Source organism: Cryphonectria parasitica (assembly GCF_011745365.1).
Source record: "Cryphonectria parasitica EP155 unplaced genomic scaffold M406scaffold_8, whole genome shotgun sequence".
In the NCBI taxonomy this organism is placed as follows: Eukaryota; Fungi; Ascomycota; class Sordariomycetes; order Diaporthales; family Cryphonectriaceae; genus Cryphonectria; species Cryphonectria parasitica.
This window is the reverse complement of record NW_024468916.1, coordinates 3,011,754-3,032,986: the sequence shown is the minus strand read 5'-3', so window position 1 is coordinate 3,032,986 and position 21,233 is coordinate 3,011,754. Positions and strand designations below refer to the sequence as shown.

At 50.3% G+C, this 21,233-nt stretch overlaps 6 protein-coding genes across 6 annotated transcripts; 3 read left to right on the top strand and 3 right to left on the bottom strand.

Moving 5' to 3' along the window:
- Positions 1 to 312: 312 nt before the first annotated feature.
- On the bottom strand, positions 313 to 2,421 carry M406DRAFT_334032 (uncharacterized protein; the record flags this gene model as incomplete). The annotated part of the gene is made up of 1 exon (XM_040920896.1): positions 313 to 2,421. One exon carries the CDS (start codon positions 2,419 to 2,421, stop codon positions 313 to 315), a length of 2,109 nt encoding a protein of 702 aa, XP_040772972.1.
- Positions 2,422 to 4,226: 1,805 nt separating this feature from the next.
- Positions 4,227 to 6,767, top strand: M406DRAFT_74910 (uncharacterized protein; the record flags this gene model as incomplete). Its single annotated transcript, XM_040925777.1, has 5 exons — positions 4,227 to 4,296; positions 4,355 to 5,288; positions 5,351 to 5,597; positions 5,701 to 5,898; positions 5,979 to 6,767. The coding sequence occupies 5 exons, from the start codon at positions 4,227 to 4,229 to the stop codon at positions 6,765 to 6,767; spliced, it is 2,238 nt and encodes a 745-aa protein (XP_040772971.1).
- A 289-nt stretch (positions 6,768 to 7,056) lies between these two features.
- On the bottom strand, positions 7,057 to 7,977 carry M406DRAFT_74909 (uncharacterized protein; the record flags this gene model as incomplete). Its single annotated transcript, XM_040925776.1, has 2 exons — positions 7,057 to 7,797; positions 7,876 to 7,977. The coding sequence occupies 2 exons, from the start codon at positions 7,975 to 7,977 to the stop codon at positions 7,057 to 7,059; spliced, it is 843 nt and encodes a 280-aa protein (XP_040772970.1).
- Positions 7,978 to 8,585: 608 nt separating this feature from the next.
- M406DRAFT_295713 (HET-domain-containing protein) lies at positions 8,586 to 10,322 on the bottom strand. The gene is made up of 2 exons (XM_040919207.1): positions 9,550 to 10,322; positions 8,586 to 9,481 (listed from the first exon to the last, which is right to left on the bottom strand). The coding sequence occupies exons 1-2, from the start codon at positions 10,305 to 10,307 to the stop codon at positions 8,692 to 8,694; spliced, it is 1,548 nt and encodes a 515-aa protein (XP_040772969.1). The 5' UTR covers positions 10,308 to 10,322; the 3' UTR covers positions 8,586 to 8,691.
- A 4,872-nt stretch (positions 10,323 to 15,194) lies between these two features.
- On the top strand, positions 15,195 to 17,225 carry M406DRAFT_266854 (FAD/NAD(P)-binding domain-containing protein; the record flags this gene model as incomplete). Its single annotated transcript, XM_040917834.1, has 5 exons — positions 15,195 to 15,435; positions 15,501 to 15,675; positions 15,760 to 15,921; positions 15,972 to 16,159; positions 16,243 to 17,225. The coding sequence occupies 5 exons, from the start codon at positions 15,195 to 15,197 to the stop codon at positions 17,223 to 17,225; spliced, it is 1,749 nt and encodes a 582-aa protein (XP_040772968.1).
- Positions 17,226 to 18,282: 1,057 nt separating this feature from the next.
- On the top strand, positions 18,283 to 20,515 carry M406DRAFT_282102 (MFS general substrate transporter). Its single transcript, XM_040918468.1, has 8 exons — positions 18,283 to 18,429; positions 18,509 to 18,616; positions 18,698 to 18,847; positions 18,928 to 19,444; positions 19,563 to 19,769; positions 19,839 to 19,934; positions 20,003 to 20,184; positions 20,305 to 20,515. Exons 1-8 carry the CDS (start codon positions 18,397 to 18,399, stop codon positions 20,479 to 20,481), a joined length of 1,470 nt encoding a protein of 489 aa, XP_040772967.1. The 5' UTR covers positions 18,283 to 18,396; the 3' UTR covers positions 20,482 to 20,515.
- The last annotated feature ends 718 nt before the right edge of the window (positions 20,516 to 21,233 follow it).

Sequence of the window (21,233 nt, the reverse complement as noted above, 5' to 3'; positions counted from 1 at the left end):
TCATTTCATTCTGCAAAGGAACTTGAGTGGAGACCAACCGGCTTCATATTTTTTGTAGGAGATGAGAAAGGTAGTCAGCAGAATCTCGAGCCGTCTCTGAAGTGGGAGGCACGAAGAGTAGTAGAGATTCGGGCAAGTTCTTGCATTTGCGAAAAGTATCATGAACAATGAACTGCGTCTTGAGATAGAATGAAACAGCATCATGATAGTTGTGAGGTTTGTAAATGTTTGGTAATTACCGTTCTTCCTGGCTTGGAATGATATCGGTCCCCGTTCAGTCATATATTGTTGAGACTCGTGCGTGCTGATCTACTACTCGCCCTTCTTCGTCTCCACGCCCCCGATCCTCTTGTATTTCCTCGGGTCCTTCCTCGACATGAGTCTCTGGTCTCTGGTGCCCTTGCCGCCCTCCCAGAAGCCTCGCCCGCGTCTGCCCACGACGCTCCGCCCGCAGAAGGTGCAGTTGGTCACGGCGTAGTTCTGCTCCCGCGAGCACCAGCCGCAGATCATGCGGTTCGCCCACTCGTTGATGTGGTCCTCGGCCTCCTCATGGCAGTGGTCGCACGGATAAACCTTGTTGCAGCAGCTGAACCGGAACCAGCGGTAGCTCTTGCGGTAGTGCTTGCACGCGCCCTTGTTGGGAAGCGGCTCGCCAGCATGTAGACCAAGCTTCTCCTGGCGGCGCCGGGGCCCAGAAGTGGGCGGCAAGACACCGCTGCCGGGGCTGTACGCGAGAAACTTCACCTCGGGGATCTTGAAGGTGAAACGTGCGTGGCATTCACGGCAGACGTTGGTCGTGGTGTCTCCCCGCACGGCGACGAGGCCCTGCGCCGTGGGTGTCGAGCACTTGCCGCACGTGGGGATGAAAGTGGACGGGAGCATGTCCGAGACGGTACAGCCCGTAGCATCGAGAAAGCCGGCTCGTGTGGAGCTGGCGTGGACGAGCTCGGGGCGGAACGTGACCGTAAATGGCGTGGCGCACTTGCGGCAGGACTCGTTCGTTTTGGCGGTGTTGGGCTTGAGACCACCGATTTCGTTGATGGTCTTGCAGCGATCGCACTTCACGCCGATCGAGAGAATCGAGACCTGAAGCAGTTCGATACCGTGAAGCTCAACCGAGGGGAATGATATGGCTGTTCCCCGCTCGGATGTTTGCGACGGTAGGCTCGATGCAGAGGGCTGCTGCTCAGGAGACACAGCGGCGCCTCCCTCTTCGTCTTCTGATGAGTCTGTGGACTCATACGAGTCCTCGCCCGTGTGGTCGGCCTCGGCGTCCGTGTACCATTCGGGAGGCCGAGGGATGACTTGCACATTGCCCTTCCCAGTCTCGATGGCATCTGATATCTTGGCAGCATCATCTTCAGTGGAGACGGTAGCAGTCGCCTCCTCTGCGTCCTGAGCGACTGGCTTTACAGACTTTTGGCGAGACTGTGCCTGCTTGGCCAGGACGTGGATGCTCTGGGTCAGCAGATTGACGTGGCTCATCAGCGTCAGCTCCTTCTTTTCTCTCGCCTTCTCAGCGAATAGCTCCTCAACAGGCTCGGCATCTTCGGAGTCGGCGTCGTTGAGCAAGATGCGCAGTGGCTGTAGCGGGTACAGGATTGGCACGATCAGCTGCAGCGAGTTGACACCACGCAGGCCGGCGGGAAGTTCTGAGCGGCGCTTCGGTTCAAGTGATAACGTGTAGACTATGCCGTCGCTCGATTTATGGTAGTGAGAAAGCCGACCCATCCGCGTCTCGATCTGCCTCGTTTCCTGGGCCCGCCTAGCCTTCGCCTCGGCAATCTGCTCCTTCGTGTATGTCTCTTCTTGTGTAAAGGGTCTGCTAGGCGCTACAGGAACACTGACAGGCACAGACACGGGCCCAGATGACGCCGATTGAGAAGTCAGCTGGGGCACATCGGGAGCAGCGGCGCTGATATGCCTGGTGTCCTTATAGATGGTGACCTTGACCGTCTCAGCCTTTTGCTCCGAGAGAAAGGCCTCAAGGTGCTTGTCCAGAGCATTCGTCAGCGCCAGAAGTGTTGCTCCTTTCCTCTCTTCCACGAGCTGACTCCAACCCTTCTCGACATTGATGGCAAAACCTCGAGGCATGTCCTTGTTCAAGACGGTCAGTCTCGGGGGTGAGCCCTCCTTGGGATAGTTCTTGGGCACCCTGAGGTCGCACTCTAGGTGGTCCAGCTCGAAGGGGAAGTCTGGATCTGACGGCGCCAGCTTAAAAACCAGCGATGTGGCAGCTCCATTGTCCACAGTGGACTCTTTTGGTGAGTACCGTTTCCGCAGCTGGTTGAGCTGGTAGGTTCGAGGATCGTCGTGCTGCGCCTTGGGGACGGGCTTGACGACAACACGAGAGGCTGGTGGTGCTGTCACAGCTTGTGGCTGGCTTGGTGCACCTTCTGGACGGCTGGTGGCGGAGATCATGATGCTGGTCTGGGTGGTTTGTTGAGGCTCCAACGATGCGGCGCTCATCCAAATAAGCTTAACTCTTCTAATCAAGGCAAGAGAACGAAAGACCTCCGATACAGGATGTTGAGCGTGCGAGATGAGTTGTCTGATGAAGCTGGTGGATGGTATCGTATGTGCAACAGCAAGTCTTTCCCCTCCTACTTATAAAAAACCGAGTGGGAAGAAGTGTACACGTGTTGTTGATGTCGTTGCTGTTGTCGTCGTCAAATATGGCGGATGATGACTGAATATGATTCATTCTTGACGAGCTTCGACAAGGGTTCAGGCGAGCCTCACGCTAGCGCTAGACTACCTAGATTACAGTAGGGTCCCCCCTGTACAGCGATCACAGCCCCGCAAGATCCAAGTACAGAGAATGACACCACCACCCATTTATTTATCTTAGCACTGAGCAGCCCACTATTGGTTCCGGTGACTACTTCTTCTCGATCCTCTTTTCTTATCAATTGCCAAAATACCATCTCCAGCATTCCAGGTCCTCTGCCAGTTCTGGCGTCGCCTTGAAGAAGGTCTAGAAACCTTTGAGAAGCTCTTCACAGGCAACTCTAGCACGCCTTTCCTCGACGGTTCAACCCACGTCCCATTGGCCTTCATCTCCCTCCCCCTCTCTTCCCCCTCGAGAAACATCCAACTCCCACATGGATTTTCGTAGTCGCTCCATCGTGAGCTTGCATCGTCCTCGCGCATCCAAACGAGTTCCCGCGCCTGCTCGAAGGCCAATACTGTACCGCGCTCGCCGCCATAGTCCCTCTCGTTTTCGCGTGGTTGTGCTGCGACATGCCTGGCCTCTGCGATACGAACGGGTGTAGAGGTCCCAACAGAACGAGTTCCAACTTTACCAAGAGCATAGCACGCGAAAAGGGGATGTTGAACTCCCATGGCGATGCCATGAGGACCTCATTCTTGCTGAAGGCAAACTGGTGGGAGCCGTGTTTGGTGCGGCTCATTTCTGCGCCCAATGCTTCTTCCACGGCCGAAGCTAGAGACGTGAGGATCTCTAAGAACAACGCAAGAGCTTGATCGCAGGCGGCTTCTGGCGGTGCTCGCCTCGTACGTATTTTATTAACCGCCTCAAGTAGACGCCGTGACCGGTCCTATACGAAAAGGGCTTTACCAGTCTGGCCACCTGTTGAGTCGGCGGGCGTAGTAAATTCTCCTCCGTGGTCACAGGTCAGCCTTCTCTGCCTTCGTATGAATAATAATAATCTGAGGTCAGTATCTGTCGCCCTTGAGGCCATTCTGGATCTCTGCCGTAAGGGCCATATACTCTGGCTGCCATCAACCTTGGCGGCCAAAAAAAGATACCATTCCGAGCTTGCGCCACAGACACACTGGTCATGATACTCAGCTTGGGAAAAACCGGGGACATAACTACCGCAGACAAAACGACTTCCGGACTTCCATGCTCAGATAAAAAGCCACCGCTAAGTCCTAGGTTTTCACGAATTTCCAAGTCTCGGGAATATGCAACGTGGAAACGAGCTGGAAAGGAGTCGTGGAAGATGACTGCTGCCTATCAGAGCGAGCAAATAACCCGGAAGAGTTTGAGTCCGTACTGACAGCCAAGATAACATTCCCCTAGCCACCTGGCAGTTTGAGAGGCCCTGTGATAACCAATAATTATAACAAGTGCTTATTCACGTGACACGCAGTTTCAGCCGCATTTAAGATTTCTCACATCGGAATATCTCGTCCTGAGCACATACAAACGACAGGGCTCGGATGAAGAAAAAGAAATCTATAACTACTTGCCCAGAGACATGGAGTCGAGTCCTTTTCTTTCCCAGCAAAATGTCAAAACGGGTCTGTGGTGGGATTTCAACTCAAACCGTAAGGAATCCGCGCATTCAGCATTGAGCCCGGTCTCTACTGTACTAACAAAAAACAGAGTGGAAGCTGCTCTTGGAAGAACATTGGGCTTCCATTTTAACGACGACTCTAGGCGTTGTTCTCGCTATCTCGGGCCCGTATCTTTTCAAGATAGGCTTATTTCTCATAATAAATGCAGCACGATTCATAGACTGGGCAAGTCAAGTACGAAGGCGCACGAAACAGGATCCTGAAAGTCAAAGCCTGTTGCGCCATAAGCAACAGCCATCAGCCAGAGATTTCCTGGAACAGACAAAGGATGTCGGCGGCGTTCGCGAATTCTTTCAGCCTCTACGGAAGGCAAGCCGCCAAACGAGCGGATACCACTTCGTGCCTCTCATCCTCGTCTATATAATCTTGGTGGCACTGTGGATCGGTCGTGTCATTGGAGGTGTCTTCGCCGCAAAAGTGATGACGGATGGAGTTGCTTTGTGGTACTCTCCGCGCTGTGGTGTCTGGGAATTTGACAGTGACAACTCAGGGGACGGCGCTGCTTCGCGGCACGACGTTTTCGATCGTGGGAAAGAGTCTCGGGCAGGAGATTACGCCAAGAGCTGCTACAGCCCACCGCACGCGTTTCAGTCCATGTTCTGCAACTTTTTCTATCAGCCCAACATCAGCTTCAGTACGTCATCGTGGACTTATGAGTGTCCGTTCAAAGACCGGAATCTCTGCATGAAAGGCACGCAAGCTGTTACATTCGACACAGGTCTCGTAGACGCAAGTCTGCTCGGCATCAACGCTCCACCTGAGGAGACTTACAAGTTTCGCCGATCCTCAACATGCACACCCCTGAGCATTGGCTCTCCTTACGTGCGCAGCAAAGATGTGAATGGCTCCACGGTCTTCGATTATTACTATGGTCAAATCCATGACGGCGAAAACGTCAAGGAGTCGACCTTCTCTAGTACCGGGAATCCCTTCAACATTCGATTGCCAGCTTACAATGTCGAGTGAGTATATTCTCAAGGGGATGGCGTCAGGTTCATTACTGGGAAGATTGACACGGAACTAGGGCCTATACATGGGATCCAGCCAAGTCGCCAACTTCAAATTACTGGACGCCACTGGAAGGCCTGCGCTCCAACACAATGGAAGGATATTCTTTGACGATTATGTTCATTTCGTCACTGCGAATATTATTTGTCAAACCCAGCACGGATCCGATTTTCCCAACGGACAACGACATCGATATCGATGGCAGTCTCTGGTACTATAAGTCGGACCCGAGGTACCGAGTGTTGGTCTGCAGTGATAGTTATGTTAGTCCAGAAAGATTTTGTTTTCAATTCCCAACCTTGTAATCCAAGCCATGACTCTCCGTTCTACTCCAATTCCATTTACTGGATACTAATCGGCGGCTAGGAATTCCGGTCCCCTGATGGGCAGAAGCGCTGGTCGAGGGACAACCGTATATCTGGCCTCCCACCTGCATACTGGCTCATGGATCTCGCGCTTAATGCCTCGAACACGTACGATTCCATAGCCAAGCGATTGGGATCGGCTCTTATTGCACAAGAGAAGGTCTCGCAGTTTACATCGGCCGCATTACCCGAAAATCATGTGAGAATCTGCAGTCTCCTGTCGGCTTGCTTGGTGATCGAAATTTCGATAGACATTTACTGACTTCTGATACGACAAAGTGGGTTGATGAGGCAAAGTTGCTATTTGAAACATCCCTGGCACGTATACAGTTCGACGCCTGGAGCATCGCCAGCGGAGAGGATGCGTTGCATGTAGGCGCTGATGGGTACATTGAGAAGACGCCAAGAGAAGCGGGAAACCTATGCGGTCTGTTCAAATTTCGAAGCTACAGCCACCGCAATGTCGACTTTTTGGCATTTTTCTTAACGATTTTGCTCGTTCCGGTCCCATCCTGGATGCTAAGCTGGCCTAAGACGTTCAGGTGGTCTTGGGCATCCTCGAGCTCTGAACAACGCGAAGACCAAGCCGGTTATGGAACTTCAGATGGTGCCCCTATTCCAGAAGCACCCCATCAGGGTTCCGGGAACCTAACTGCTCCCGGTCATCGACACGCACATTTGGCTATTAATCAGAATGCTACAGAGACTTTGTCGACAGGGCCTAGAGACGAACAGATCGATGAATCTCCTAGTGAGCCTCCCGGTGAGCCTGACGAAGACCTCAGAAGCAGCGGCGCAAGTAGCGCTAGCGATCTCGTAGCTATCCCTGGAGCGGCGCCGGAGGCAAGATCTGATGATGGGATCGGGTCAGATGGGAATCAAGAATCGGATAAAGGAAAAACAGAAGAATATGAAAACATCATCTTGTTTTGGTTGATCTGGGAAGGATTGTCTATCTTGTGCTGGTTGACTCCGAGGTTGATGTCTATTCTAGCTACATTGCTAAGCTGGATGAGCTGGCACATCATAAGGGCTTGGGGCTGGGCTCGGTCAAAATTTCCTGGCTAGAATATCATAAAAGTCTAGCTTTTGTTATTGGTTTGCAGATGGCGCGAAATATGAGCGCTCATTGCTGTATTTGGGCCCCTTAACGGAGCTGAATCACTCGCGTCTTTGGGTAAGATGGGTTTCAACGGAAAAGAAAAGAAATAAGGTTCTCAATCTATCCACGTGTATTCCAGTAATTGTATTCATGAATAGCATATAACTTCAGCTCAAAAGTCAAACAAGTACTTTATTCTGGCCGATAAACTAATATGTAACCTTGATAAACCGAAACAAAGCTTCTCTTTCCTGGTCAATCCGGAATGTTTGGCAAGTCCCTCATCCTGTCTTGATTGTGCTGCCACCGTTTGTGATCCCCATCGGCCATGGTAGCTAGAGGCATATCCTGCAGTGGATCATCTTGGGAATCCAGGCTCTGACCTTGTGAAGAGTGCAGGGCAATGTTGTATCCGGATCCATGGCTGCCGCTAAAGCCAGGAGCATTCCTTCTAGAGTGTAAGAGACGAGATTTGGGTACAACTCCATAATCTGTCTGACTCTGAGAGTATTGATGTTGGTCTTGCGAAAAGGTTGGAATATCGCTGTATCCTGCTAAGAGCTGTACTGCGTATTCCTGCTGATGGTATGAGGATCCATGGCTGCTGCTATGGCTGGGCGCTTTGCTTCGAGAGTGTACAGGACGAGATTTACGTGCAACTCCATAATCCGTCTGACTCTGAGGGTACTGACTCTGGCTTTGTGAAGAGTTTGAAATGTTGCTGTATCCTGCCAAGGACTGTATCGCGTATTCCTCATGATTGTATGCGGATTCATAGCTGCCACTGTAGCCGGGAGCATCTCTTCCAGGGTATGAGGGAGGGCTGTATGCACCTCTGGACCGGTGGGACTCGGAGTCTCCACTAGAGTTTGCCCACCCCTCTTGCTCTAAGCGGGTGGAATTGTTCTTGAGCTTTTGTATTATATCAGGAGTCAACTTCTGAGAGGCATCGATGCGGTAGGCTTCCTTATGTTGGTCGGTTTCATGGTCGTAGAACTGGGCGGAAACACCAGCGTGTCAGTCACAGAAAGAAACACAAAAACCCCCGCGACTACTATAGGTACGTATAGTTACTAGGAAAGTTCCGGGGTGAACAACAGCGTCTCTACCAAGGTAACGGCAAATGTCGCGCGTGATGACATCGCGACGTATACCAACTTGAGACACCAAGTACATCTTTCGAAGCGGCATCACAGAGTTCGTAGGGGTGCCCGAGGGCAGCCCCCTCCTACTGTCTGACATGGGCTGTGTTCGTTCTGCTGTCTAACATGGGCTGTGTCCGTTTCGTGAAAGGAAGGTGTGCAAAGAAGACGGTTCCCTGCGATGCAACCCTGTGTTGATCCACACGGCAGTCTTCGGTAACACTCAGAGCACAGAAAATGGTTGCGTGCCTGCAGATCGTGTATTTAAGAGCACAGAGGAAAAGCGTTGGGCATACAAAAGTTACCAGTTGGGCTCTTATCGGCGGGGATAAGCACCTGCGTTATTCTGTATCCCGCAGCTGAAAATCATCGATGCTAATCCTAAAGAGGCTGTGCACGTGCGGGAATCAGTCGAGTGATGCCTCGCTCTTCAACCCCCATTCTGACAGACCAAGCATTGGGAAATGCTCTGGTATTGGTCAAAAGGGATAGGGACAGCTGTTGCTTATGTAACAAACATGATTAGCGACTTCAGATAATATTGTCACCCTGAGGCATATAAGCAAGCGGAAGTTAAACACTATTTATTCTTGATGCTTTTAGGGACATTCATCATCCACATCCGCCAAGACCTGTAGACTTGTGAGATCAAATGAATTCTCGGAGACGGTGGACTCTGAGTCAGGCGAAAGTTTTATTGTGAATCCTCAAGATACAGGGAGACTTGAGGGGTTGACAACAGGTAGATTTAACGAACTACAACATCCATGCCGTCGTCATTCAATGAAATCCAGCCTCCCGGTAAGTACCCAACGCCTACTCTCTCCCAGACTGGGCGCCTCTGACGCTGACCTCCACTGATACCTTCTCTCACTAAAAGAACGTAATGTCTTCGGTTTCGCTCGATTTGTGCGGGATCCCTTAGCCTGCCCATGACCACACATTTGACTGAATTATGGCTGGAATTTGGCTTGGTCCCGCCCACAGGTCTGTCATATATGGCGTGGGCCTCTCCTCTTGTTGATCTGCCCATACGGCCCAAATCAAAACTTCTTGCTACCGCATGCAGCTCTGGGACTTCTTCTTCGTCTCCTGTACGCCAGGTAGATGTAGTCTCGGACGTGCACCATGGCGGCGTCATCTCCTCTAATAGCCAGTCCACCCCCTGGAAGGGCAATTCAAGGTACTCAATCCCCCCCTGATAGGCCATCCAGGACCAACTGGGCACCTTCAACTTCCAGTCATTCGGAAACTGAATGAGTTTAAGGGGTGTGTCGATGCTGCTGCGATACCACAAGAGGCTTCGTCGGAGCAGACCGCGCCCATCGTCGAAGATACCGAATCCTCCAGACGTATTGAAGGCCTGAATTAGCCTTTTCTCGAGCCCGGCGATTGCAAGAGGGCGGTCGTAGTCCCTTGTGAAATCAAGGCGAGAGTACTGTCTGTACAAGTTCTGGAACAACCGAATCCGAGCACCGCGTGTGGATTTGAGGGCTACCATTGGGAAATTTGGGTCGCCAATGAATGATGACAATTCGCTGGTTAGATCTTGTATTAGAAACAACTGGCCAAGAAGCTTTTCTTAAAGTCCAAACGGAGAACTCACTTATGCATCTTCCTGAAAGTCTCACAATGCACTCCTTGTCCACACTCCCAATATGTCTGAGTATGTGTGAAGTAGATTGTCCTGCGAGCTAAGGCTCGTTCCTGAAGCACCCACCCGCGTTTATTCAGCGGGCTGTCTATGACGTCCTTGGTGAAGTCGTCAATAAAATGACCGATGTAAAAGTCCGGCATGTTCTCGTGTAGGATCCTGATGCATTGCCGACTTCCACGCTCCTTGAGAAACCCATCATTCTGCCCATCGCTCGAGCTCGCTGCCAACACCACATACGCTGAGCTGAACACTCCCTCCATCTTCGGAGCTTCTTGGTGGAAATCGCCGTCCGCTCCTTGAATGATGCAAATCGAGTCAATCCATATATAACGGATGCCCAGCCCCCTTGTTACATTCACTGCATCGCGAAATGTACTTGGAAGTTCGTGCATGTTGATCTTGTCTCTGTGATGCTCAATATTCTGCATCGTGGTACAAAAGTGCTTCAGTTTCCCCCATTGATGTGACAATGCAATGTATCTCATCTGGTCGCCTGGTTTCGTCTTGACGAGCTTGATTGAAGGACATTGTGGCTCTCCCACATCGACGAGCCGGGTCGGGATGGAGAAGCCGCTGGTTGAGAGGGCAGCAGGGCAACATTCTGAGTGGTTTTTGTCGCAATGCTCCAGCCATTGTCTGATTATCTCAAGTTGTGCCTTGCTTCCAGTTTTGGCAAGTTGGGACACACCAATCTGGATGTTCGACATCGACACGGGTGCCAGTTCTAGTCCTGAGTCAGGAATTAATGCTGAATGTGTGTTTGCCTCTGTGCTGACGTACCACTCTTCGGTTTCCTGAGAAGTGAAAGCACAGGCTTGTTGTGTGGTGCCAACTTGAAGACGCTGTCTTCCAGATCAAATCGAATCTGGAGACTGTCTTTCTTACGTTCAGACGCGTTATTCGGACAGACCTCCAACCGAAGTCGGCAGAAGTCGCATTCTGTGGACTGAGTTTCCAAATCAAGCGCTCTTTCTTCAATTTTGAAGGCAGGTTCCCAGAATTTCATCTTGCTACATTTTGGACATAGTTGTGCGGGCTTTTGGGAGGCCACAGGCTCTGAATCGACCAAGGAAATCCTGCGGAGAGTCTCTTTGGCAAAAGTATTGTCGATTTCAAATTTCCAGACGTCAATGTTCAACTAATATCTGTCAGCGAACTGCTCGTGTCTATATGTAAAAGGGATACATACGGGCTGACCTTCGAATCAGCAGCAGTAATGGTAGGTCAACCAAATTGGATTCTCACCGGCTGTGAAAACAATATAAGTCAGCTCAGGCCTCAGCAATTCACATACTCCCGTGCAAGCATTTTCTGGTCCAACTTACATGCTGTTAAATATGATATTAGCATTTCCCCCCCTCGGAGAACAGAATTCGTTAAAAAAGTCCAAGGTAAATAAAGGGATGGGCAACTTTCAGGCTTACCTTCTATTGAAAGAATTGATCTTGTTAGGTGCTTGTTTGTCAGCCTCTCAGTAAATGCAGTGGTGTCTTACATACTACACACTTGGTTAGTAGGAGCTCGTTGAAACAATGTTGGGGCTGTCGACATACGTCTTGTGAGGATCCCTAATATTGATGCTTCCAATGTCAGCCAAGGGGCTTAGAGTCGACAGCGACACGTACGCACAGTCTGAAAATATCTGAATCAGCAAAAAGATGACCCTATTGAATAGTTTCTCCTTACATGGGACGGTTGGAGGCCTGGTTCCCTTTGTCGCGGAGGTGGCTTCATGGCATCGGCGACCTTAAGATAAGTTCCGTGTCTCTGTCTCTGCTTGGGGATTACAGGGCGCTGGACTTGGTCTCTTCTAGCTCCGGTGAACCAATAGGGATCATCATGATCCTGGTGTTGATTAGTCATATTACGCAGCGCATTATCGAAGTCTTTCGCAGTGCTCCGGTATGACTGCTGCTGGACTGGACCACCGCTGTCTGGTTGCATTACCGTGACGGTGACGGGGTGTTCGGAAGTGTTGACTGAATACTCTTCAGATGTGTTCGAACCTGGATTGACAGCGACAACAATCAGTTTCTTATTAACCATTCCCAGCAGATCGCGCAGAGCAGAAGATTCACAACTGCACTCCGGGTCATTTTCCTGGATATGGTCCATCCAGAACTTCACGCTTGGATGAACGACAGCGCCCGTGTCGTGGACTTCGTAATAGCTGTTATCCCCAATGTCTTGGTTGAAGGCATCGCGGCCTTTGTGTCCATACAGCAACCAGACTATCAGCTCCAGAGTGATACAGCCCAGGGACCACATGTCGTATTGGCGAGACCTCCCTCCCTGCTGTAAAGTTGTCGTTTCTGGTGCTTCATAGCGTATCGTGCTGTGTCTCGTTTGCGTTGGACCTCGCAGAGCCGTGACTTCCATATGATGCTTCGCTAACCCTAAGTCACTGATTTTCCAACGTCCAATGCTATCATTGTCGTCGCCGAAGCAGAGAATGTTGGCCGGCTTCAAGTCGCCATGGCGATATGACTCTCCGCCTCCGAAATGATGAAGACGGCGTATGGCGTTAGCTAATCCTAGGAGCTGTGAAACAATATTGCGGATGTATCCGCGGCTCAATTCCGGCTCCTTTGACTTGTAGAAGTCATCTAGACTGCCCTTGTTTGCCCATTCGAATAGGAAATAGCGTCCCTTCCCCCTGCTTATTGCTGCAAATGCTCGGACTATATTCGGGTGCTTGAGCTGACTCGTCTCGTAGAGGGCTTGCGCCTCTTGGTTGAACGCAGACTCGGTAGCCTTACAGTCCAGGCTGTCAGCCGTGATGGACTTGATTGCAAACCACTCTTGTTTTTCATGAAACTGAGGACACATCAGCAATGATTCTGTACCCATGCTTAGATGACTGACTGTTTGATGCGACTTGTGTATCCGAACTTTGTAGACTTTACTGAATGCACCAGCTCCAATTTTGGACTCAACTTCTTCGAAGGGAAAGATACTGAACGTGTTTAATTTGACCCTGAAATCTTTTTCGCACTCAGGCTCTGTGAAAATGTGTGCAGAGACTTGGAATTGTTTTTCCTGGAACAAATCATAGCTTCGCTTCTCAAGGATGTCGCTCCCTTCTCGGAGAGGGAGGTCTTTGTCAGTGAACTTCTTGTCCCTGAAGCCGCGCATTGAATTCCTCAGTTCTTGATCTTTGATGTTTGCAAGAATCGCAGCTGCGAACACCTTTTTCGCAGGGTCTTTCGAATTCGTGATAAACTTTGTGAGTTCATCAGGTCCTCGACTGGTGAGAGATTGCACGAGACAACGGGCCTTAGAATTGAGTTCATTCCTGACAGAAGCTTCGTTGATGAGATTGTGAATCACATCTTCGGGTAAGAATCTTGTGCGAACTCCTTCAAAGTCATATTCAATGAGTCCATTGCAGATTCCCTCCACCAACTCGGATTTGCCGTTGCGTGTGCCCATTTTATAATTCGGTAATGAATGACGGTTTCAAGGTATTGCGTAACAATTTGGAAGCTATTCAACTGAGCAGCCTGAGAGAATATAGCATTCAATAATGCACATTATGTGCTAAACATCCTGCAAACCTGGGTGATGGGGATACTTGTAAGGCTCAGCACACTTGAAAATCGGGTCCGGATCTGCATCTACGAGCAATTTTCCTTTGCTCCGTACTCGCGCTGGACTTTTCGAGCTATCAAGCCTCTAAGCGATTGCTACCCATCCTTTAGCACGTCTGCAAGCCACTTCTGCTTGGTCGGGATAAAAGGGCCGAAGATAGACGCGGTTGGGTCTCCTGAACTATTCGAGATCCTCATGCAGATGCGTATGAAAGGTAACTAATGTGTTCGAGCACAGTGCATGGCAACTCACTTGCAATCCAAGGTAGCAAGAGCCAGAATAACCTGTTCTCGCCAACCATATCAATACTACAGACATGAATATTAGAGCTCCAGTACAACTGGACGAAAGACTTGATGTCGAGGAATATATAAATAAATAAAAATCTCCAACCCAAATGTAGCTGTACAAGTAAGTAGCAAGTCTCAGAAATTGCGAAAGAAACCTAGAGCTCACCGGGACAGACCACCCGGACAGTTTGTCTCTTGATATTGGCAGGCAGAGTTGCATTTTGGGAATGACTGAACGCCCAAACTGATGCAAATAAGCAATTTAACACGTCAGCAGTTCCCAAATAGTTTGGATTTTTGCCCAATCGATTATCTCTCTGCCGTGTCTGTAGGGAGGTGTGGGACCCTGATGCCCCGCTGCCGTTCCCACAGCCTTGTTATTCAATTGGCAACGAGACACCTGAAGCGTAACATGATCAGAAGTACAACCCTACGTTAACTAGCCAGATATGTCAAGAGGACAGATTGAAGTAGGCTGCATGTCACCCAACCTACCTCGAGTCTGAATTGTCAATTTCTTTTTGAGTCTGCCGAATTCCGCGAAGCTGACCAAGAGGTGGTGACAGGACGAGTGTGATTCCAAATGTTGACTCACTCAGATGAAGTCGATCCTGTAAGTGGATTCAACAACGAAGTCCGGTTTCGAAAAACAAAATGTACACGGCAGGCACCTCAGAGCCAACAAGCACACTGGCCTCCTCAGTATTGGCCCACCGGACACATTTAGCAGCGGTTGCGAAGGCAATGGCCTTGACCATTTATCACATACTATGACCTTGGAAATCACACCAAGACCTTCAAATAGAATTCAGCACTTTCAGAACTCATGATAAGTGTTTCTTTTGGGTCATGACTAAAGTATCTCAAATTAGTTCTGAACCACCGACTGAAATGAGCGCTGCTATGTTTGAATTATATTGCCACTTGAAGAAGACTGAGGCGTGTCCGCGAATTTGTATGTTCTCTCATGAACCTTGATTTCGGATTCGATATCTTTCTAAGCTGTAATCTATTTAGCATGCTGACATTATGCATCCTCATCATGGTCATTTTCTGATATAAGTAATTAAAAGGTAGCATGTAGCGTAGAGAGTGTTTGACAATCATACGGCCGTTGATCGTTGTTTTCATGGCAAACCATTTTATGATGATGGACAAAAAAGAAAAAGAGCAAGACAGAAGAAAGGAGAGAATATTCTCCAACAAGCTCAGATGCCAAATATTCATCAAATATATGGTAGATTTATTGATTATTTAGAATGGGTAAAGGTGGGCACAAGCAGAAATTATCATCATAATCGATTAGTATTGCGAGGCTGTCAAGCGAGGAACCCCTGACGTTCACATCTTCCCATCAACCTCTCTCTTTTGTTGCTGTTCAAGACTACCGAATGATGTTAGCGAGCTTTTGACAACGCTAAAAATGATTTCCTTGCACACGAACGCCCTTTGGGGGCCGCCCTCGCAGTAGACTGAAACCGACATTCCGAGTCGGTAAAGCTGTCCGTTGAGTGGATCGTGTCGTACATGCATGCCCAGACCGTGGAATGCGGGGTCCGCTGTTATCTGCCATTTATTTTCATTTGAAAATGATACATTGAAACAGTGTGTACCACAACTGTTGACCGCAATGATTACATGTTTCGACATCCGAATCAACAGGCCCAAGCAACTTCGTTGATCAGATTGTATTCAAGATCTCGTCGTGTAGAGATGGTGGGGGACTCTATCTCCGGAGAGGCCGGAGCCCCCTTCCGTTGCAAAGAGGAGCCCATCGAGAACGAACGGCCACTGAAGGTGAGGGTCATCGGAGCTGGCCTCTCGGGCGTCTACCTTGGCATCAGAATCCCTCAGCGTCTACGAAACATCGACTTCAAGATCTATGAGAAGAATGGCGGCATCGGCGGCACGTGGTGGGAGAACAGGTATCCCGGCTGCGCTTGTGACATACCAGGTGAGTAATTGTGAGCAGATGCCGCGCCCGATATCATCTGGCGCTCACTGTTTGGTCCAATAAAGCCCATTCGTATCAGTTCACCTTCGAACCGAACAAAGCCTGGTCCGGCTTTTACGCCACCTCAACAGAGATCTGCAAGTACATCGATGGCGTGGCTGAGAAGTATGGGGCGAAGAGGTTTGTTCAGCTGCACCATGAAGTCGTTGACTGTACTTGGGTGGAAAGTCTCAAACAATGGTGGGTAGATCTTGCAAAAACGCACTCGCTGTTCAACGTGTGTAATGGTTGCAAAGTTGAAGCTTTCACTGACTCTGACTCCAGGCGCGTGACTGTCCACCGCCTGGACACCAAAGAGGACATTGTGGAGACCGTGGACATTGTGGTGACCGCCCGTGGGTCCCTGAACAAGACAAAGTGGCCACAGATCCCAGGAATCGATGATTTCGAAGGAGAGAAAATGCACTCTTCAGCATGGAACGAAAAGTAAGCGGCGCGCTATTATCTTGATGAGACGCGGCCTGACCGTAAAATAGGTACGACTTCCGCAACAAGAAGATTGCCGTGATAGGTGGCGGTTCCAGTTCCATCCAGATCGTTCCAGAGCTGCAGAAAGTTGACGGCGCTCAGCTTCACGTCTTTGTTCGAAACAAGACCTGGATCATAAACCGGTTCGGAGACTACATCATGGGCCAGATGGGATGGGATACAAAGGACTTGGAAAGTGAGCGATTTTAGTTGTCCGGCCTCTTTAGGAGAATCCGAGTATACGGCCTTCTGCTTCTTTTGCTGACTTCCACAACGCAGTCTCGGATGAGCGCAAAGCAGAATGGGAGGAAAGTGATGAAGCGTACCTCAAATTCAGAAAGCTACTCGACGATGACGGCAACTTCGTCCACTTCTCCTCCCTCACCGGCTCCGACATGCAAAGAACATTCATAGAGACGTTTTCGAAAGTGACTCAGGACAGACTCTTGAACAGGCCTGACCTGCTTGACGTTTTCTCGCCGCCGTTTGGTGTGGGCTGTCGCAGGATCACCCCTGGTCCGGGTTATCTAGAGGCCCTGTGCGAGCCCAACGTCAACCTCGTTACCAGGAATATTGAGGTAATCAACAAAACTGGCCTGGTAGTGGAAGGGCGACAAATAGATGCCGATGTCCTCGTCTGCGCAACCGGCTTCGATACCTCGTGTATCCCTGGCTTTACGGTGGTCGGCAGAAACGGCGTGACCATTGCGGACAAGTTCGCGCCATTCCCCAAGAGCTACCTATCGCTAGCGGTGGACGGCTTTCCAAACTACTTCATGATGCTCGGACCAAACTCAGGCATCGCCGCTGGGTCTCTGAACCCAGTCCTGGAAGCCGAGGGAGACTACATCATCAAATGCATCCGCAAGCTGCAAAAGGAGGACTATCTCACGATGGCGCCTAAGAAAGCGAGGGTAGAGGACTTTTCCGACCTTGTTGGAGAGTATTTCAAGAGGACTGTGTATATGGACGAATGCAAGAGCTGGTACAAGACCGAGGGCGGCACGGGGGGACGCATTTCAGCCCTCTGGCCGGGAAGTATGTTGCATCTGCTAGAGGCCCTCAGGGCACCGCGCTGGGAGGACTTTGACTTTGAGGCCAAAGACCAAAATCGTCTACGCTGGCTGGGCAATGGATTCAGCGTTTGTCTTACAGGGGGTGGTGACCCGTCTTTTTATTTGAACCCCGATGTCGTGGACGTGCCCCCAGCCGGAACACCAGAGATGGATCTGAGGTACAAGGCTAGACCATTCTCTCACTGACACGGCAGACAGGTCTGTGCGTTTGAGGGAGGGTCGATGTTATTCTGATGGGTCAGCTGTTCACGATGCCTCCCTGCTTCCTTTATTCTCTTGCCAATCGCAGACTGTTGTCTCTCTCTTGCCCCTCTTAAGAGGCATATCCATTTTTACTGAGATGCATACCCTGTAGATTTCGAATCCCTGCTCAATACCACTCTGATCCATCTCGTCCTGTAGGCTGTTTCTCGTCCGGATATCCCGCGTTAATGTGCCATAGGTGGTGATTATACTTACTTGTTTACTTAAACATGAGCACTGATGACTTAATCAGTTGTGCTGCCCGAAGATGCTGGATTGTGTCAAGACTTCGGATGCCATCTACGGCAGTTTCACTCCATCAGGAGCTCATCAGAAGTTAGGCGTAACAGTGCACGGCTAAGAATACTCACGAGGCTCACTTGGAGACGCCACAAGCTTTGGTGTTCAAACCGGCGTTTGTTTGTTGTGTTACGGTAGTACTTGTTCTACAGTATATGGACAAGGTAATAGATGAGTAAACAACAAAGAGCTCCGCAGCCGGAAAAGCCTAGTTTGCGTCTGCGCAAGGGGGCCTAGCCTCTCCGGAAGGCTGGTATTACCATGGGCGCCGTCGACTCGGAAAAGCCGCTGGTCTAGCGTTCCATTCTGCTGGATCCTCTTCTCCGTCTCCCCCACGGGGTAGCGTTGGCCACTAGGGTCCACTTCCCCATGTCACTCATAAGGGCTGAAAGGCGGCAATGCGTGTTGTTGCGAGAAGGAAAGGGGTTTGACGGGCAAAGTGAGACTCGCGTCGTACTTTATTTGCCTGGTTTGTGTATCTGGATAGTCCACCAGCCTGCTCCCTTCTCTCTTTTTCTTCTCTTTCAATCTCCCGTGGAAGTGATGTTTCCTTGATCTTTCCCTCCATCATCGGTAGCTTCATTGATAGTGCATTACGTGTTCCGGCAACTACACAGAGGCAGCAGCAATTGACCAGACAGTTGACAGACCACCAAGGACTATCATGGACGAAGAGAAATCGATGCCTGGGTCTACCCACCGGGAGCACCAGGAAATCCATGAGGCTCACGCGTCCGCCCTCGCAAGCGAATTCGAGCCTTCGTCAGAATACCGGGTGCACTGGAGGACACTGGCAGCAATCTTTGCCCTGGCTATGGGGAATGTGTGTGCTGCTATATCGAACACAGTGAGTCCACATAATATTGGCACGCTTGATGCTTATTTCGAGAGGTACAAAATGTGTGCTCATCCAACTGCTTGCTCAGACAAACACCGTCATACGCTCCGAGATTGCCAGTCTCGGCGATTCAGCCGCGTCGTCATGGATTGCCAATGCCAACTTTCTCCTTACCCTCGCTTTTGGGCCTATTTTTGTAAGTCCAGCCTTGCTGTCTCGCAAATTGCATGACAAATGGACCCAGCCAGACTTTTTAACACGTTGTCAAACTACCTAGGGATTTCTCAGTGACAGGTTTGGCAAGAAATGGTTCATCGTCTCGGCAGCGGCAATAGGTGTTGTTGGGGCCGTGGTCGCTGGATCCGCGAAAAGCACCATGACAATCATCGCCGGACAGGTGTTGACCGGTCTCGCAAATGCTGGCTGCGTATGTGTATTCATCTTGCTGGTACTTGCGATCTATGCAACACATCGCTGACTGTTCTTGTTCCTCTTTCCTTTTTCCAGATCATCGGTGTTCCCACTGCACTCGAAGTGTCCCCGAACAAACATCGCCCCAAGGTTCAAGGTTTCGTCATGACTTTGGCCTCCATTGCTGTCGTAGCCGGCACTCTGGCAGCAGGAGACTTTGTTAAGAAATACAATCAGGGTTGGCGCTGGTCGTACTATCTGAATGCGTGCGTCTATGGCTGCACGAGTCTACTTGTTCTGGTCTTTTACCACCCGCCTCCCACCGGTCTCCGCCGCCAGAACTCGAGCGCGCGCAGCTTCTTGGCCAAGGTCGACTACATCGGCATTGTAATCTTCACAGGGTCTCTGGCCTCCCTGCTGATTGCTCTTACGTGGGGCGGCACAACATATGCCTGGAACTCCAAGCAGGTTATGGCGTCTCTCATCGTCGGCTGTGTTGGGCTCATTGGGTTTGGTCTATACGAAGCATACGGCACATCTGAGGGAATATTTGACCACCGTCTCTTCGTCAACCGGAATTTCCCCATCCTTCTCTTCGTGTGTGCAATTGATGGTGAGCTTTTCTTTATTCTCCTGGCGATGGAATCTCCCTACAGTTCGCTCGACATCATTTCCCCCTATATTTTCATGCTCTGAGATAAGATAGGATTCTAACTTGTCGGTTATTATAGGAATGCTGCTTCTCGGTGTCAATGTTCTTCTGGCCCAGCAGATTGCCATCGTCTTCAACTCAGATACACTGAAGGTGGCGGAGTATCTGATGCCGTACCTGGCCATCTCCGCCTTTGGGTGCCTCCCAGCAGGATATATCATGAGCAAACTTCAGCGGTACAGGCTGCTTCTCGTCATTGCACTAGCATGGTGCAGTCTATTCACAGGTTCGTCCATCTCCATCTACTCTCTGCCATTGACAAAGGAAAGTGTGTGTATTAACTTGTTTTGTATAGGCCTGATGGCGTTGCTGAACCCAAACCGCCTCAACTGGCTCTTTGCATTCTCTGCTCTCTTCGGCGCTGGAACCGCCGTCACTACAGTTATTCCTGGTGAGCCATTTTCTTTACCGTGCAAAAAGACACACACAGAACCACACAATCTAACTCTTCTCACAAAGTTGCTGCACTGTCGCTGTCCGTACCTTCATTCCTGCTCGGCACAGCCGGCACCCTCAGCATTTCCGCTCGCGCTTTTGGCGGCATTATCGGCATCACGATCTTCACAGCAATCTACAACAACAAAATGGACCAGGTTCTCCCTACCGACGTGGCAGCTGTCCTCGGCGCAGCCCAGCTCAACGTCTCCGAGTTACTGCCCCAGGTCCTCGCGGCCTTCAGCGCCGCCAACCCCCCACAGGCGCTGGCCATGATCCAGGGCCTGCCGGCACAGCTCATCCCGGCGTGTCTGAGCGCCTTTGAGGATGCGAACACCTATTCTTGGAAGTATGTGTGGATCGCCATCGCTGTTGTAGTTGCGGTGAATGCTGTGGTGGCCTGTTTCTTGCGGCCTGTGAAAGACAGGATGAATGACCACATCGAGTCTGCGTTGGAGGATTCGGAGGTTAGGCAGAAGCAGATCATGGCCGCTGCGCATTGAAGAGTAGTGTTCTCCAGTACAATAGTACTATGATAGTGAAATTAGTTCATTCATTCTTGTATTTCCGTATCTCGACTCGCTGCTTCGCCTGGGCAGGTGATAGTAACACACTGCATATCTTTTTAACGCAGCAACGTCATATCGGCACACCTGAGCCAGACGAGGCTTGCTTTGATCCGTCCATCATAAAGCAGGGCATCCACACGGCACTAGTCATCAGCAGACACAACGAAACCTGGTGTTCTTGTGTGCCCCCACGGCCGACGACCGAAGCTCACTGGTGTTTTCTTTTCTTTCTTGAAGGATTTGATCTCGAAAGCAGAGCTGAAGAAGATCGACCAAGAACAGCGGCGCCAGGAACCAGTCATGTGGAAACATGACATGACGACAAGCGGCATCAGATCCTTATAAAGTTGGCTTATATCGCTGTGGTCAATGACAGATAAGAGGGTATTCTGCCTAGCATGATAGTGCCCAAAATTATCTTCTGATCAGCCTAGAGGGTGGTGCAATTGACATATCTGATCTCGAGATGAGATATGTAAATTTTTTATCAATTTCTTATTTTGTCCATCTTACTATCCAAGATCCCTAGTCGAGCATTGCGCCATTTTAGTGGGTGTGGGAGGCTCTGCTGTGGCGTCTCGGGGGTCTCATCTGCCCTATCCAACTGTAGGAGGATGATATCATTCGTCTTGAGCACGAACCCAATCCAAATCCTCGATATTAGACAAAGTGTTGTGAGGTCGCGC